This window comes from Carassius gibelio, chromosome A13 (genome assembly GCF_023724105.1).
Source record: "Carassius gibelio isolate Cgi1373 ecotype wild population from Czech Republic chromosome A13, carGib1.2-hapl.c, whole genome shotgun sequence".
In the NCBI taxonomy this organism is placed as follows: Eukaryota; Metazoa; Chordata; class Actinopteri; order Cypriniformes; family Cyprinidae; genus Carassius; species Carassius gibelio.
In genome coordinates this window covers 6,141,984-6,159,662 of record NC_068383.1, presented here as the reverse complement: position 1 = coordinate 6,159,662, position 17,679 = coordinate 6,141,984, and the positions used below count along the sequence as shown (strand labels likewise).

The 17,679-nt window shown below is 35.8% G+C and overlaps 1 protein-coding gene and 1 long non-coding RNA gene across 2 annotated transcripts; both read left to right on the top strand.

Moving 5' to 3' along the window:
* The first annotated feature begins 1,243 nt into the window (after window positions 1–1,243).
* On the top strand, window positions 1,244–8,209 carry LOC128025972 (mitoferrin-2-like). Its single transcript, XM_052612616.1, has 4 exons — window positions 1,244–1,751; window positions 4,835–5,063; window positions 5,966–6,022; window positions 6,933–8,209. The coding sequence occupies exons 1-4, from the start codon at window positions 1,386–1,388 to the stop codon at window positions 7,469–7,471; spliced, it is 1,191 nt and encodes a 396-aa protein (XP_052468576.1). The 5' UTR covers window positions 1,244–1,385; the 3' UTR covers window positions 7,472–8,209.
* A 4,408-nt stretch (window positions 8,210–12,617) lies between these two features.
* Window positions 12,618–16,848, top strand: LOC128025971 (uncharacterized). The gene is made up of 3 exons (XR_008186307.1): window positions 12,618–13,241; window positions 14,897–15,001; window positions 16,404–16,848. It is a non-coding gene; the product is annotated as an uncharacterized LOC128025971 (long non-coding RNA).
* Window positions 16,849–17,679: the final 831 nt, after the last annotated feature.

Sequence of the window (17,679 nt, the reverse complement as noted above, 5' to 3'; positions counted from 1 at the left end):
CATGCGTGCACTTTGAATGGGTTAAATACAGACCATGAATTCTGAGTATGGGTCGCCATACTTGGGTGTGTGTCACAACACTTTCAGTTTTTTAATGTTATAGCTGCAGCTAATGTGAGTTGAATCTTTCATTGAGCTGGTCTGAACAATGGATCAGATCAGACTGAATCACAGATGAAGACCGATTAAATATTTAAAAAAATACTTTTTTTATGAATGTTTATGCAGATTATATGTGACCCTGGAACATAAAATCATGCTTAAGTCACTGGGGTTTATTTGTAGCAATAGCCAAAAGTACGTTGTATTGGTCAAAATTATAGATTATTATTTTATGCCAAAAATCATTAGGATACTAACTAAAGATCATGTTCCATGAATGTATTTAGTAAGTTTCCAACCGTAAATCTATAAAAACTTAATTTATGATAAGTAATATGCATTGTTAAGAATGTGAAGAACTTTAAAGGCAATTTTCTCAATATTTAGATTTTTTTTGCACCCCAAGATTCCAGATTTTCAAATAGTTGTATCTTAGCCAAATATTGTCTTATCTAACCAACCATACATCTTGTATGTATAAATATTAATTTAGAAAAATTGTACACTTAAGACCAAATAAGTGGTCGAGGGTATTTTATTAAAACATGCAACAACAAAAACACTTTTCAGTCAAGAGATGTAGACTAAATTCATTTTGGAGATGTTTATAAATGCAAGTTACATTTATGGATCTAACTATCTTAATAACAATTGAAATATTTTCAGGTATTTTATACATCGTATCTCCATATTGTGTATATGGTAGCCTACTTTCCACACATAATTGACAATTTATTACCCTAATTTTGTTCCATATAGCAAGAAATATGCCAAGCCAGGAGGTCAAGGGCCACTTGATGATGAAGTACTTAAGACCAGCTGTTGTTTTGGAACGATTTTTTGACACAACATGTCCAAAAGAGTGAAAATGTGTTATTATTATTATTATTATTATTATTATTATTATTATTATTATTATTATTATTATGCCATACATTAAACAATACATTAGGAACATTAACATGTTAAGGAAAACATTAATATGAAAACCGGGCCAGAGGGCAGTAACAAAAAGAGTAAAAATGAGTCGGGTTTCCCTCTCTCTAGCTGCGTTACGTCACCGTATCCCTTAAATAACAACTGCGCGCGTCCTGATTTGAATGACAACGGTTTTCTCCAATCAAAGCGCAGGACAGAGCGAGAGGGCGTTTCCGTTTCCCCTTGCGGCCTGTTCTGTCGGTCACCTCCTGCTGCGCGGTTCTCGTTTAACGAGACGCGTCCTCTCCCCGGTGCGTAGGAGGGAGAGGCCCGAGCTAAACGCGTAAACACTGGGCGTGGGACGCATGATTTTAAAGGACTGGGTGCAGCAAATGGAAGCGGGTGGTTTTGTGCGCAGGCGGCGGATGACAGCGGACACATCAGGCAGCGATGCCGCGGTGGCCGGAGCTTCCGCGGGAGAGGAGATACACTGGCTCGGCGGCAGGTTTTGGGGTGTTTCCGAGAGTCTAGTTGGCACTTTGACACCTCGGATTGCAGGAGAAACGGAGGTTACTGTTGGACATTTCTATGGTTCCCAGGAGGCCAATGATTTGTCGGAACCGGACTATGAGGGTTTGCCCCAGGGCGCCTCCACCAGCACGCACATGTTAGCAGGAGCAGTGGCAGGAATCATGGAGCATTGCCTGATGTTCCCTATTGATTGTGTGAAGGTAAATAACGCAGTTGCAAAACATCAAGGGTTTTATGAAGAATTCAAGCAAAGTTTAAATGACCATCAGGCCCTTGAAAGATCCGCCAAGCTGGCAAGGTCGAGTTAACGTTAGTTCCCCTGTGTGATTTCCATAATAACTTTTATATTTTAGTCTAACTTACATGCTTTGCAGACAATATAAGTTTCCATCTGCTCCGTTCTCTGATTTTAGTTGTCTACATATAGAATTAACTGTTGCACTTCATATTCATTGCAGGAAAGTTAGTAATGTTAAGAATAATTTGTAGTCATGTAATCTTTCCATATGGACTAATCTAGTAATAACTAATATAAGTCCCAAGCATTAAATTGCACAAGCACCTGCTTGGTTGTAATTTTTTGGTGGATTATGATATGATTGTAATCTGTCTTTGTACTACCTGTCTGTCAGCGAGGTGTCATTATGAAACATGAACATGAGATAGGAAGGTCACGTGGCTTCTGCGCTTCTAATAAACCACATGACTTGTTGACGCATGCGCATTGGGTCTGTAGTTCAAATGCAGTCTACTGAGAACTACCATAGAGGCAGTACGCTAACTGAAATGGTTTTATGTTTTTTGACATACACCATAGCACATCCATAGATATGCTACCGGTTGTGTAACTACTAGGCAGATATTCAGACTGTATACTTATCACTAGTGTTTCCCTAAACAGGACACTTCAGGTGTCATTGACACTGCTTTACATTTGAAGTGTATACGGGAATTGCACTGGTCAAGATGCATTGGCAAACTGTGAGGTAGTATAACTTTAAATGCTCTGCTGCTCTTGTCAGGATGAAGTGAAGGGTTCTTTTGAAACAAAGAGTTTTGATTTATGTCTTTACAGCTTTTCTCTCAAATGTGCTTTTAGACTTTTGCAGTCTGTCTCCATACAAAATATGTCAATTCTGTGCTGAGATTGATTCACAGCAGTGTGATGAGGAAAGGTAAAGCTAACAGTAGATTCTGTTTTAGGGCTGCAACAAACAATTATTTTGCCAATCAATTAATCTAACAATTATTACAACGATTAATCGAGTAATCATCAATGATTTCACAGATTAACAAATAGGCTTTGTTCTTTTATTCAGATTTTACAGTTAGCTAAAAATATTGAGTTACACACATACTATTAAATAAACAAGAGGCTAATCTTAAACTTTGTCAGACAATAATATTGCTATTGTACTATTGATTCTGTTTAGAAGAAAAAATGGATGGGCTAAAATCTCCTGGCCTCTGCCAGAAAGTTGTCAATGGGAAGAAGGTTTCCCTTCCAACATGACAATGACCCAGAGCACACAGCAAAACTGAGCACACAGTGATTGAAGGAGAAAAATGTGAATGTCCCTGCATGGCCTAGTCAGAGCCCAGACTTTAACCCCACTGAAAATCTGTGGAATGACTTGAAGACTGAAGTCCACAAATGCTCAACATCAAATTTAACTGAACTTGAGCAGTTCTGCAAAGAAGAGTGGGTAAATATCACAAAGTCTAGATGTGCAAAGTTAGTGGACACAGAGACCTCTCCCAACAGACCAAAGGCTGTAATTAAAGCAAAATGTTGTTCAACAAAATTCTGACACAAGGCAGCTGATCCTTTTTCCCACTCAGGGATTCTGTCTGGATACATCTTTGGTCCTTAGATTTCCCAAAAAGAAAACATAGGAAATATAATTAAAATGGAAAGTGCAGATATAATTAGTAAATTACTGAAAACAAATAGAGTTCTACTTCGTTTCAAACCCATTGGGGGATTTATTATACAAGCATTTAAACATTAGATTAGCATATGATAAAATGTAAAAACTTACTGATACTGTTGATTTGGTTTATTATCCTTGATTATTAATGCCTGATTATATAGTGACTATATGATTAATTGTAGATTCTCTTGTTTGGGTCTAAACTGACAGGGGAGTGAGGAACTACAACCTCCAACAGGAAGTTTCAAGATTGAAACTTCTTTAGACACATATATATGATTATTTCCCAGGCCATTTATGGAAGTATTGTTTCCTTACAGGAATACTGTTACTCATGCAGCCACAGCAGGCATCTTAAATTTCACCACATTGCAGGCTTGCAGCTGTTGTTCTGAACCTTTTCAGCCTCTCTGACCATGTCAGTTCAAACATGACTTTTGTGGTATAGGTTCAAGGCCGCAATGTAAATCTACAAAATGTGTTGTGCAACCAAGTACATTACTAAGTACATAAACTTTTCCCCCTGTTCAATCAATGCCAGTGTTTCTGTAGAAGCTGGTTACAGGTAATTGCATCCACAATTCTCATGTATGTCAGGTGATACTGTAGATCTGCTGGGAAAGCGGATTAGGTGGTTAGATTATGTCCCTGTGTGACCGTATTGCTGCAAACTTCCGTTCTACAGATCCAATGACTTGGATATGTGATGCATTGTTTGTGAAGCTTTATTCTGTCATGGTTGTCATGTTGTTTTAAACCCTGTTTTTATGATGTGTTTTAAGTTTAATTACTTTCAATGTAAGATTCACAAATATTCACACTTAAATATTTTTTTTCACTATGCTGTGTGTATGTGCGCGCGCACACACACACACACACACATATATATATATATATATATAAAAAGAGGATAATCTTAAACTTTGTCAGAAAATAATATTGCTTATATATATATATATATATATATATATATATATATATATATATATATATATATATATATATATATATATATTTGTTGCAAGCTTGAGATAATAAATTAAAAAGAAATGAATAGAAGGAAACTTTTAAAAAATTAAACATTTTTCTCTCTTGCAGATTTAAGTTTTTATGTGAAATACAGTGCTGCATTGCCATTCTAGCTAATGTTTTATTATTATTATTATTATTACTGCAAATGTAAACTTTTAAAGGTTTTTATGAAAAAATGGTGGAAAATGAAGCATACAATTTTTTGCAGTCCATGAACATCTGAACTGAAAATCTCAGTTTTTAATGCCTGTATTTATACTATTACTTTAATCTACATAGTAAGACTTGTAAGGTTAAACAATTGTTCTTTGTTGCAGACGCGCATGCAGAGTCTTCAGCCAGAGCCAGCTGCACGTTACCGCAACGTGATGGATGCTTTGTGGCGAATCATGAGGACGGAGGGAATCTGGAGGCCAATCAGGGGTCTGAATGTTACAGCTGTAGGGGCGGGGCCAGCCCATGCACTTTACTTCGCCTGTTACGAAAGGTTGAAAAAGGTCCTCAGTGATATCATCCATCCAGGAGCGAACAGTCATTTGGCAAATGGTACCAGTTTTCCCACCCATCAGCATTGCTAATTCTCTCGCCAGCACGTTTCTACATAGTGCAATCAGTAAATCTGTTCTTTAAAATCTTTGTTGATTTTTCAGAAGGCCTTTTCAACTTTATTTATTAGTTGCTAGGACAGCATCAAAATAAAGTGAAGTTGTGGCAGTGGTTTGAAGCTATCAACATTCTGGAACTAGCTATTTGGCAGTGACTATGTTATTTGTATGAATCATGTACTACTCAAACATCTACTGTACCTCTTTAAAAATCTTCTAGTATGAGGTCAAATCCAAAAATAGCCATAAATGCCTGAACTGAATAGCATTGCTAAGCTAAACCCACAGTAATGTCACTATGCCAACTATACTGGCCTGCTGTACATCCAAATCTAATCTAATATAAGCTTTTCTAAAGACATCACCTTTTCATTATCTGTATAGTAGTAGAAAATTGTTATTGATGTGTTATGGATATATATATTTTTATTGCATTTGTCAGATTGTGCTGTTTCTTTCCTCCAGGTCAGAGTGAAAGGGTGGTAAGTAACTGCTGCCATATTACTGTTTATCAGTAGAATTGCCTGAAAATTAATGAAAATGATTATTGAAGCTGCATCAGTTTTTGCTTCTTAATATAAAACAGACATGATGAGTGGAGTAAATGCCAGTATCCTGAACAAAAGGTTCTTTTTCTCCTGACTTTACATTCCCCAGAGTTTATCCAGTCAATCCTTAACCTCTCTGTTGAATCATATTTGGTGGCTGTTCAGAACACACTGTTTTTAGTCTGACTGTCACCTGATCCGTCCGTATATCTTATTGTTGTATTTCGAGTCCAGTCACTATCCACTCTGTGCATGCTCTAATTTTGGTGCTAATGTCTGAGGGTATGTGTTACAGGGGCCGCTGGATGTGTTGCCACATTGCTTCATGATGCTGCAATGAATCCAGCTGAAGGTATATTTGCTTTAATCTCCACTTTATAAAAATTAATTATTATACCATTCACTACTATTCAAAAGTTTGGGGTGAAATACTTTCTTTTCTTTTTTGAAATAAATTAATAACTTTATTCAGCAAAGATGCATTCAGTTGATCAAAAGTGACAGTGAATACATTTTGTAATATTACAAAAGATTTTGGATTCAGATAAATGCTGTTCTTTTGATTTTCTTTTGATTCAGTTTCCACCAAAATATAAAGTAGCGCAATTTTTTTTTCATCAATTATAGTACTAATAATAATAATTCTTGAGCACATAATCAACATACTAGAATGATTTCTGAGGGATCATGTGAAGAATATAATGTTCCAAAAATGCACAAGTGGAGTTGTTGCAGCCCTACCAACCAGCAAACCTTGACTCCTTTGGTCTGGAAGGACATTGTGTGCTCCCAGCCAGGAGATGGCAGAAAAGATCTAATCTCCTGGCTATTTTCATAAAAAAATAAAATAAAATAAAAAACATTTCCAAAACCCAGCCTTGTGGGAGCAGATTGGCCTTGCTCTAATTAACAGCTGTGCAATGTTGAAACAGTAACATTAGCCGAAATTCCCCAGTGGGCCAAATCTCAGTCTGACAGCAGTGTCTGTTTCTGCACTCTTGAGGCTCAAGGTTAATCAGCGCAGGTGCCAGACTAAAACCTTGCATAGACACCTGCTCTCATTCACCTCCTCTGTTCCCTGCAGACCGCTTGACTGTAGGTCAGACAGGAGACGCGTTTGATCCACCCATGTCCGGACATTTCTGCTTTGATGGGGCTACTGTATTTCAGTCATGACCTGACTTCTTGCACTTGCCTAATGTTCCCCTTCCTGTCCTCTTTTGTTTCCTGTCTGACTGGCTGCGACGACCACCCTTATTCAGTGGTGAAGCAGAGGATGCAGATGTATAACTCGCCATACCATGGCGTTCTGGACTGTATACGCTGCGTGTGGCGGCAGGAGGGGGCGTTGGCGTTTTATCGCAGCTACACCACACAGCTCACCATGAACATCCCATTCCAGGCATTGCACTTCATGACCTACGAGTACCTGGAAGAGCTGCTGAACCCTCAAAGACATTACAACCCCTCCTCCCACATGGTGTCGGGCGCGCTGGCAGGTGCCATCGCCGCCACCGCCACCACGCCACTGGACGTTTGCAAGACGCTGCTGAACACACAAGAGTCTCTGGCACTCAATTCCATCAGCCGGAGCGGAAGACACATCACAGGCCTCGGCCATGCCTTCCGGACGGTCTACAGGTTTGGCGGCCTTCCCGCTTACTTCAAAGGCGTTCAGGCCAGGGTCATATACCAAATGCCCTCGACTGCCATCAGTTGGTCTGTCTATGAGTTCTTCAAGTATGTTATCACCAAACACCAGCACGAGAAGCGCAGGATCCAGAGGGACGGAGAGAAGTAAGCTCTCACAGCTGGCCTGACCTTGGCTGTCTCTCGCATAACCGACCAGATAAACACTCGAGCTGCAAAGGGACTAATTTAATAAATGATACGCACATATAGAGTCCAAACACTCATGTCTGTTTACTTCCTTTCATTTGGCATTTAATACTTAAACTTTCCTGTGTAATTCAACCTTATAATCATGACCTAAGATCTCTCTGTGAAGGCTCAACTTTTTATTCAAGACATCCTACTTAACACCAGTGTTTGCCAAGTTTGTGGTTTTCCTGCGAGTTTAAGCTATCCCAAGTGAATTTTAGTCCCTAAAATGCAAATTTTACAAGGGGAATCCCAACAAAAGTGTGTATTTTACCCCACCAAAATGTGACTTTTACATGGGGATCCCCCTCAAAACATGATTACACTGGTTTTGAGCAATTGGGCAGGTTTCCTTCAACCCTGCTTAACACTTAACCCAAAACACTTAACCCAAAATTATACCTCCCACAAGATGGCATCAGAAGCCTGTTTAGGCGGTATATGCTAATGAATGGGTGGTCTTTAAGTTTGTGGGAGGGGTTTAGAGCTTTTAAACTTCAACAAATCCTTCTTTCTTCTAAACTGTACTTGGAACAGCAAACCTGACTCTTACTTTTTTGATAATTTTCCAGCCAAAGCCACTACGCACAATTAAAGACACATCTGTACATTCAATTTGGGATTTTGAACATCATTAAAATCATGTGTTACAGCAGAATGTAGACCTGTACAGTAATTTATTGCCTTCATTGGCTGAATGGCACTCAGAGATAATGAAAGCTATCTATGTTAGAGGTATTTTTGTAGTATTTGGCGGTGGCTTTTCCTCAGCAGTTGTGGGAACAATTTCTGCAGGTGATCCAAAGTTCTAAGATCGTTGCCCCTTCATAACTTGAAGAAATAGTTTTGCGGTCTCTAGGGGACACCACATATAGATCTGTATAACAGCTTTAAGAAGACACAGTCATTTCTCGCCAACATTAGTATTATTCAGTGAACAATGCCTTAGACATGCAGATCACATGAGTGTCATTAAAAATATAGATTCTGATTTAATCTGTTAAGGTCTGAATGAATGAAAAGGCTTCATTTATTTGATCAAAAATACAGTAAAACTATAAAAAAAAAAAAAAAAAAAAAAAATTTGAATATGTTTTAAAGTGTAATTTATTCCTGTGGTGGTAAAACAGTATTTTCAGCATCATTAATCCAGTCTCAGGGTCACATGATCTTTCAAAAATAATTTTAATATGCTGATTTGGTACTCAAGAAGTGTATTGTATTATAATAACTAATATAATATATAAACAGATGTATAATTAATATAACTTTTATATATAACTTAATATAACAGTGTACATTTAAGCATTTATGCTGAAATAACATGCATCACAGATTTCCTTTTAAAGTGCATAACTGAACATAGCTAAGTTCAGAGACTTGTTAATTACCTCCTAGGATGATTAATCAATACTCAATATCGGAAAAGCTATCTATTACATAGACCCTTTTATTTTTGTTATTATTGTAAAAATCTGTTATTATTCGAGTACATTTTACAAGAAAATATTATTACAGTCTTTCTACTTTAAAATTTTGTCTTTATTTCAATGTGTCACAATGTTTCTTTGTAACTAATTGTGAAATTTCCTGGTGATTTCTGAGTGAAAAGCAAATCCTACACCAGATTTTTTCCAGTGTACATGACTCAAGTATTCCTCAGTGTGTACTGGAATTCTTCTGCCAGTGTCCTCGGGAATGAAGGAGCAGCACCTCTAAGCCGTAAGAGTTGAAAGATCTCTGTTGGTGGCAAGTTCAGTGTTTGGTCTAAGACACAGGTGCACATGTGACCTTTGACTTCAAGTTTCCCAACAATTGGCAGCAGTGTGGAGGAGATCTCACTTTACCTGCCTGCTAATGTCTGGACAGGAGAGTTCAATGTTTATTTTATTATGTTGGCAAGCTCTAATGTGGTCCTAAAAGTATTTGAACACTGAAACTACACTTTTTCTAAGAACTAACCTATTGTGTGTTTCGCTTTCATTCAAATGGTGTCAAAGTCATTTTCAGTAGATATATGAAGTCAGTTGCCCTCAAGTTCACACAGGTGTAATTTATCTTATAAGCTATATCATATTAACTACTATGTATACGTATACATAGTAGTTAATATGATATAGCTCATAAGATAAATTACACCTGTGTGAACTTGATACATACACACCCACACACATTTGAAGCTCTTAAGAAAAACGAGAGAAAATACTGTCAAGTTCAACAGTATGATGAATAAATATTAATGGTAACACTTTACAATAAGATGCCATTTGTTAACATTAATGTATTAACGAACATGAATGAACAATGAACAATACATTTATTACACAATTTATTAATCTTTGTTAATGTTAATAAAAATAGAGTTATTAGGGGTGTGGACCACAATGCATTAAATGCATTAATGCATTAAAGCAACTGCCATGTGATTGGTTGATTAGATAATTGCAGTAATGAGAAATTGAACAGGTGTTCCTAATAATCCTTTAGGTGAGTGTATACTGTGTTTGCATACACACACACACACATACACACACACATATATATATATATATATATATATATATATATATATATGTGTGTGTGTGTGTGTGTGTGTGTGTGTGTGTGTGTGTGTGCAAGTGTGCAAAAGCTGCACCATATCAGCATATTATAATGATTTCTGAAGGGTCATGTGATACAGAAGACTGGAGTAATGGCAGCTGAAATTTCATCTTTGCATCAAGAAAAAATTACACTTTAAAATATATTAAAACAGAAATCAGCCTTGGTGAATGTGAGACCTGTTTCATAAACAATAAACGATCTTAATTATTTCTAAAAGTTTGACCAGCAATGTGTGGTAAAAAATATTTAAGTTGCAAATAAGACAATACAATTACAATTTCAGATTTCTGACATTGTGATGTTTTTTTTTAATATATATATATATATATATATATATATATATATATATATATATATATATATATATATATTATATATATATATTGCTTTGGTTGTTGTTTATTACGTCATAATCATTTTATGTTACATATTTTATTTTTACATATTAGATCTAGTTTTTATTGAAAATGTTGAAAATACATGTGTGCTGGTTTGAGATTTTCCATTTTACATGAATGCAATAAAATTCATAAATTGTTTAGTGTATCATATGTCCAAATACTTATTAGGGTCGTATGTCCCATTTGTGTGTGTGTGTGTTTTTTTTTTTTTGTTTTTTTTACCTAGCTGACACAATTATTTCCTAATAATATAACATGTAAGTAACAACATGCCACAGATAATAGGGTTCGGAAATTTACTTTACTTTACCTTTGTACTCTAAAGGTATGAGAGAGAGCAGATGAGAGATGAAGAACCATCATCAGCCCCACTCCTGAGAGACACAGGCTCAGCCAGCTGAATGTGAACTTGACAGTCAGTCTGCCAGGTGGGCTGTAATGGAGCTGCTCATGGACATAGCTGCAAGCAAACCTGATTCAAATGCCCAAGACAAGGGGGAAAAGGAAATATTCTCAATGCAATTTCATACTTGTAGGTCAACAACTGATCAGAATGATCTTAAAGTTCTTGCACAGTGATATTTATTTTATTTTATATTTTATCTTGATTAACCAAAACTTAGAATGGTGATGTTGTCTTAAGTTTGTCATTTCTAAGCACTTATTTGATTTGAATAGAAACCTGACATGGAAATCAGGTCTGGAGAAAACCTTTCTATCCTTAGATGGCTCAGTGGATAGACAGTCTAACGTCAGTCCTACCTTATGGGTTCATGTCCTTCAACTGACTTTCTATTCTATTTGCAAAAAATAAAAATAAATAAAGCAATAAAACACACAGTGGAGGACATTGAGTTATTTGTTTTTGGAAATGATCTATATCATCTTTAAAGCAATGCAGGATTTAACGCTCCTTGCAAGCTTAGAATCAGTGAGAACATCGGGTAGCATTGTAAACGTACAAAATGGTAGACAAAATACAAAATCTGGGTGGTTTTGCTACTGGTTTAGTTTGCAAGAGGTTTTTTAATGCAGTCTTTATATACTCTTCCAGACATACTCTTGTCAGATAGACATCTGTTCAAACAGGGAGTGTTAATGAACACTCTCTGAGTGTCTGAGAGTGTGTGATGGTGTGTTTAACCCCACCCTAGCATTCGTTTATGTCTCTCCTCCCATCCGTGTCGCGGGTGGCCCGAACGAGCTTGCCCACAATGGTGCTGATGAGCCTCCTCAGTAGAGTCTGTAGGGGATTATGAGGAGGTGTTTATGCTTCCTGATCCATCCAGTGATCAGCCCTGCGCAGTTCTTTAAGGAGTCAGAGATGGTAAATGAGGTATTTGTAGGGAATTATGTGATGTTATTGTTGTTTTAGAACATGTGCCTGGGCTGATGTTTGATCAGCTGAGTCAGAGAGGGACTTGGAGTAGTTTAAGTGGGAAAATGTGAGAAAATGTGTGTTGCTTTAGTTTCTGGACTGCTAACAGACAGCGGAGTGTTTGCTTTCTCTTCTAATGCTATTAAAGAGCTGGTTTGGTAGAGGATGTGTCTCATGAGACACTTGTTTGTTTGGCTTTTTCTCTATTGCTTTGCCACACACACACACATGAAGAACTTTTATTGAATTTAATATTCAGTGTTTTTGAATAAGTCTTACCACTAAATTAAACCCATGACCTTGTGCAATGCAATCCTATACCAGATGAGCGACATTAACCTGGTCCAAAACTGTCCATAACTCTGGTTCTGTCACTGGATTGTCCTGAGCATTGAAACTCCATGTTTGTATTCTTTTCTAGTTGTTCAGTGATTGATGAAAGTGGTGGATGAAATGCAGAAGTAATTTACATGACTTAAAGTACCATTATCTGTAATATTACCCTATTAAAAATATACATTTATATATTTTTGCTAAAGTAAAAGTTAATATTTTTGAATATTTAAAGGGATAGTTCACCCCAAAATTGAAATTACGTCGCCATTTACTCACCTTGAAGTTGGTACAGACCTGTAAGAGTTTATTTTTTAATGGTAAACACAGATCATTTAAAGAATGTTGGTAACCTACAGTTGTTGGTTGACTTCTATAGTAGGCCTATGGAGGAAAACTGAAGTAAAATATGAGTTGCTACGACCGAATCATTGAATCAGTGAGTTGTTAATCACTGTCAACTTGTCCTTGTCCTTGAAAAAATTGTCTCAAAACAATGATTAATTTATGGATCATGCCTCGGTTTTTTGCAATGGAATGTGGTAAAATATATTCTGACAAAGTACAAATACGCGAAAAATGCATTAACAGAGTTAAAAACGTACTTTAATGATTGTTTGAGATAGGAGCTGTTCACCTGAGATGACGCCTCAGCAGGTCTGATATGAAGCTCGCTTTCCCTGAGGCTGACTTTCCAACTGTAGTTGACACATTGTCATATCATGTGAACTGACAGCTGCTTGTTTTACCCTCCTAACATTAACCAGAACCTTCAGGCCATTTAAATGATCCGCAACAGCCACTTATTGCAGAGAACAGGTTTTTTCAGCTGTGATTTATACTAATTGGTCTTGTGCTTTGCCATTACAGATGTGTTTGTGTGTTGGTTGACCCCAGAGGCCTGATTACAACTGGGAGACCACTTGACTGTGAACTTTGACGTGGTGGTCATCTTCTTCTGGCCTTTTACCGAGGTCCTCCACCTTTGTGTCTCTGTAAAAGCACACAGTCTTCCCTAATCTAAACTATTTAGTCTGGCTGTAAATTCCTCTCAGGATCAGTGCTATAATACAAATAATGACTACTTTCTGGAGGTTAGAGATATTTTATTCAAGATAATACTAGGGCTATCAATTTAATTTATAAATCTGGTGTCATACCATTCCTAAGTTTGGGGTCAGTATAGTATTTTTTTTTTTTTTTTTTTTTTTTTTACAGTAAAGACATTTATAACATTAATAAAGATTAATTAGGTCTTATATTTCGAAAGATTCATTATATCTCCGTTATATTTCAAATAAATGCTGATCTTTTGAACTTTCTATTAATCAAAAAGTTGTGAATCGGTTTCTACAAAAATATTAAGCAACATAACTATTTTCAAAATTGATAATAAGATTTTTTGACCCCCAAATCAGCATATCAGAATTATTTCTGAAGGATCATGTGACACTTAAGACTTTTTATTTAAAATAATAATTGTGTTTAAAATATTAATATTTTTAAAAACCCTCAGCTATAGGATAAGTGTGCTTTTACTTTTTTGGCATTAAAGGGTTCATATGATTTTTTAAGATCATTATTTTGTGTATTTGGTCTAACAGAATATGTTGACATGCTTTAATGTTCAAAAAAACACTATTTTTCAAATACTCTCAAACATGTCGTTTTCTACAAAGTTCTCCTTCCAACGAGAGCAGTCTGCTCTTATTGGCCAACTGACCCAGTAAATTGTGATTGGCCGAACACCACAAGCACTCGTCAGAAATGTAACGCCCCTTTCCATTATCACAAGCTTCATCTTTCAAAATAAATGTAAATAAATGTAGTTTTACCATCAACTCAAGCCCGAAAGGGGAACAGAGACAGAGTAGAGTGACAGAGACAGTGATGAAGCTCGTATGTGTTTGCAGAACACAATCCACAAAACGGTCGTCCATAAAATGCGTGCTGTTCTGTTGTAAGTAATCTTAAAGATTCCTTAATGCATCTACTTTCAGAAGACAAAAATAAAGTGCTTTTGCTTTCGCCTAGAAACACACAGCATCTCCCTGACATGACTGCTTCAACACTAACTGCGGTTACTGAAACCACACCTTCTTTCATTGCGTGAACATTTGGGCGGCATTACGCAAATATTTCCACATAATGACATAAACATGTAGGGCGTGTTTGAATGAGCTGTTTTAGGGGGCGTGGCACAGTCTTAACTTTGATAAAGAATATCTCTTTGGATTTGAGACTTTAGTCTTTGCAACTTTACAGATCTTCGCATGCACCAAGGGCTTGTAACACTCCAAAGAGAAAGGAAAAAATGAAAACACATCAAATGACCCCTTTAACCAACCTCAAAAGCCTCTGATCTTGTTTTTAGATATAGCACCACTTAGCAGTCATGGTGAAAGGCATATGATTAATCAGATAGACACACTCTTAGTTCTGACAGCAGTAACTGGCAGGCCTGCAGGCTTTGAGGAAGCTCTTGTGTTTATCCAGTTTTCCATCACAGATCTGCTTTCAGACCCACACTCAACTCCATTTGTTTTCATTCCCTACAGCTGACACCTCAGCTCTCCAGTCAATCTCTATTTTCTATTTTCTGATGAGCTCTTTTGTTTCACTTTTACAGGAGTCATGAAAGTGCTCATTCCTCGACTGATTTGTGTCATTGGGCCTGGAGACTTAATAAACAGCTAAAAGACCTGTGGTGCTTGTGGTACCTTTGATTGTTCAGGTTTGTTCCCTTTGTGTGTGATGTGAAATATGTGCTTCTGTTCTGTATAGTGGACCAAACATAGCCAGATTAATACAATGGCCTTGGAAATAACCAGTTTGTGTCCCAATGGTTTACTATTCCTATGATGAACATAATCAGATACATTTAGCTCTGTAGTACTACATTTAATGAGTTTCATAGATTAAAAAGAAGTTCAAAATAAATCTAGACTTTATTCAACTATGTTTTGTTACAATGAGATAACAAGACAAAACAGTGATCATTGGATATGATCCATACGGGGAAAACCAGACTGTATTTACAGACCTCAAGTTAGAAAAGATCTAAAGTTACCAAATCTAACATTCACAGACATTTATGTATATTTAATATAGAAGCCATCTCTTTATTCCAGCGCTTTCCATTCACCAGTGTTATATGCAGCGATGGATTGTGGATTAAATCTAAAATTGGTAGCTTCTGTGCTAAATGTTTTTAGGGACCTGGCTAGAACAAATCCAAGGATCTTAGTTTTTCTTGGAATTTCTGTTCATGTTTTTGTATCCACTGCCATTTACTTTGTCCTCTTGATTGCCATAAATATGGTGGATGAGTGATAAATAGGCCTACTGTTTCAATATTTCAACTCTAAAATTGTAGTTATTTTATTTCAACTGAAGTAAAAAAAAAAAAAAAAAAAAAAGAAAAAAAAAAAAAAAAAAAAAGTACAATTATTGACTGTGAATTAAGTGATCCAATGAAATAAAGGTTGGCAAAAAAAAAAATTAAAAATTAAAGAGAAATTTTATGGTGGTTTATTTGTTTGTTTATTTATCTTAATTCATTCATTCATTCATTCATTCATTCATTCATTCATATTTTATCACAAGGTAAAAACAATACTGAAATCACTTAATTCAATTCATTTAAATTATTAAAACATTAAGGGTTATTTCTTTATTTATGTATTTGTTTACTTATTTATTTATTTACATGTTATATTTATAATCTAATTTGTATTATAATTTATTATAAAGGAAAACCAAAACAGAGTGACAAAAAAATATTATTATTATTATTATTATTATTATTATTATTATTATTATTAAATAGCTTAATTCCACACTTACCAGGTTGAAATAATTCTATACTTTAGGTTTAAATTAAGTAATGAAAAATAACTTTTGGTACTATGCAAGGCAGTAACAGGTAACCATATATAGGATGAGGCTAATAGTTCAAAAATAGTCCATATTCATTGGACACTGGCAGTGTCTGTGGCTGAAGTGGTCTAATATGATTTTTTTTTTTTTTTTTTGAGTAATTCCTGGTTAATGTCTAGCTCTCATGTTAAATCTGATGGGTGAGAGGCAGTCTTTCCTTTGGCAAGGTTTTTGATCATATCATCCTTCTCTCACAGAGAGCGTATTTTGGATAGACAGTATGGCGCCCGGTCGCTTCTGTGTACATTACGGACAGACGTGAAGCTCTCAGCTGCGAGGGGAGACTTGTGCTGGATCTGAATTCTCAGAGTTGCTCTGCTGAAGAATCCCATTGTCTGGCTTCCCGTGAGTAGAGAGTGGTTCCCAGGACTTGGCTTGTCTAAATATGCCATGACAGAGTGGACTCCCTCCTGCAATAGCCTCTCTGACTCACTTATCTCTGGCAGACGAACTCTCAACACAAACCAGTGCCGTCTCTCTGTCACACAGCCTAATCTGTAATGTCATGGTTCACTGAAACACTCCCCTCTCTCCAAAAACTGGCACGACCTCCTTCAGCACTCTGATAATCCAGTATGATTTACACACTACCGTTTGAGGTCGATAAGATTTTTATTTTATATAAGTCTCTTTTGCTGAACAAAGCTGCATTTATTTGATCAAACGTACAATAAGAAGTGTTATATTGTGAAATATTATTAATAAATGTTTGTGTGTGTGTGTGTGTGTGTGTGTGTGTTTTATTATTTTTGTAATGCAATTTATGATGCAAAGCTGAATTTTCAGCATCATTCCTCCAGTCTTCAGTGTCACATGATCCTTCAGTAAACATTCTTATATGCTGATTTAATGCTCTATCAGCATTTATTGGAAATAACATTATCAATGTTTTCACAGTCACTTCTGATTAATTTTAAAGCATCTTTACTGAATAAAATGTTTTCTTAAAATCTTACTTGAGCAAATAAAAAATCTTCATTGCATTAGATAACAAGATATCAATATGTTCTCCATGAGAGTAATAAAATACAAAGTTAATTGAAACTTTTGTTATTTATATCTCACAGTTTCTCACAATTGTTTTTATCTCTTAATTTGACTTATTTCTCACAGTTGTGACTTTATTTGTTCATATCAGTGTTGTTTTATCACTGAGATACTAATTTTATAAATAGTTTTTAAATATGTGTATATTTTCAGTTTTTTATTCTAGTTTTGATAATTTAGTAGATCAAATAAAGCTAAATGACAATTCCTTGGTAACTTGCTAAAAATAGTTTTGAATTATTTTTAGTTTTAATAAAAAAAGCTATTTTAAAGTTGGATAGCTTTGCAATTGTAACCCTATATATATATATATATATATATATATATATATATATATATATATATATATTCAAAGTGAAGACAAAGCGATTCTGAGACTTCTTTTTTAATTATTTGTTTGCAGACGCCTGATATTTTTTCATCTAA

Bases quoted from the DNA above. Each gene is read 5' to 3' on its own strand.
- LOC128025972 (XM_052612616.1), top strand. From the start codon at position 1,386: ATGATTTTAAAGGACTGGGTGCAGCAAATGGAAGCGGGTGGTTTTGTG. The intron at 1,752-4,834 runs GTAAATAACGCA...TCTTTGTTGCAG, and splicing joins TCCCTATTGATTGTGTGAAG to ACGCGCATGCAGAGTCTTCA. The intron at 5,064-5,965 runs GTACCAGTTTTC...TATGTGTTACAG, and splicing joins GAACAGTCATTTGGCAAATG to GGGCCGCTGGATGTGTTGCC.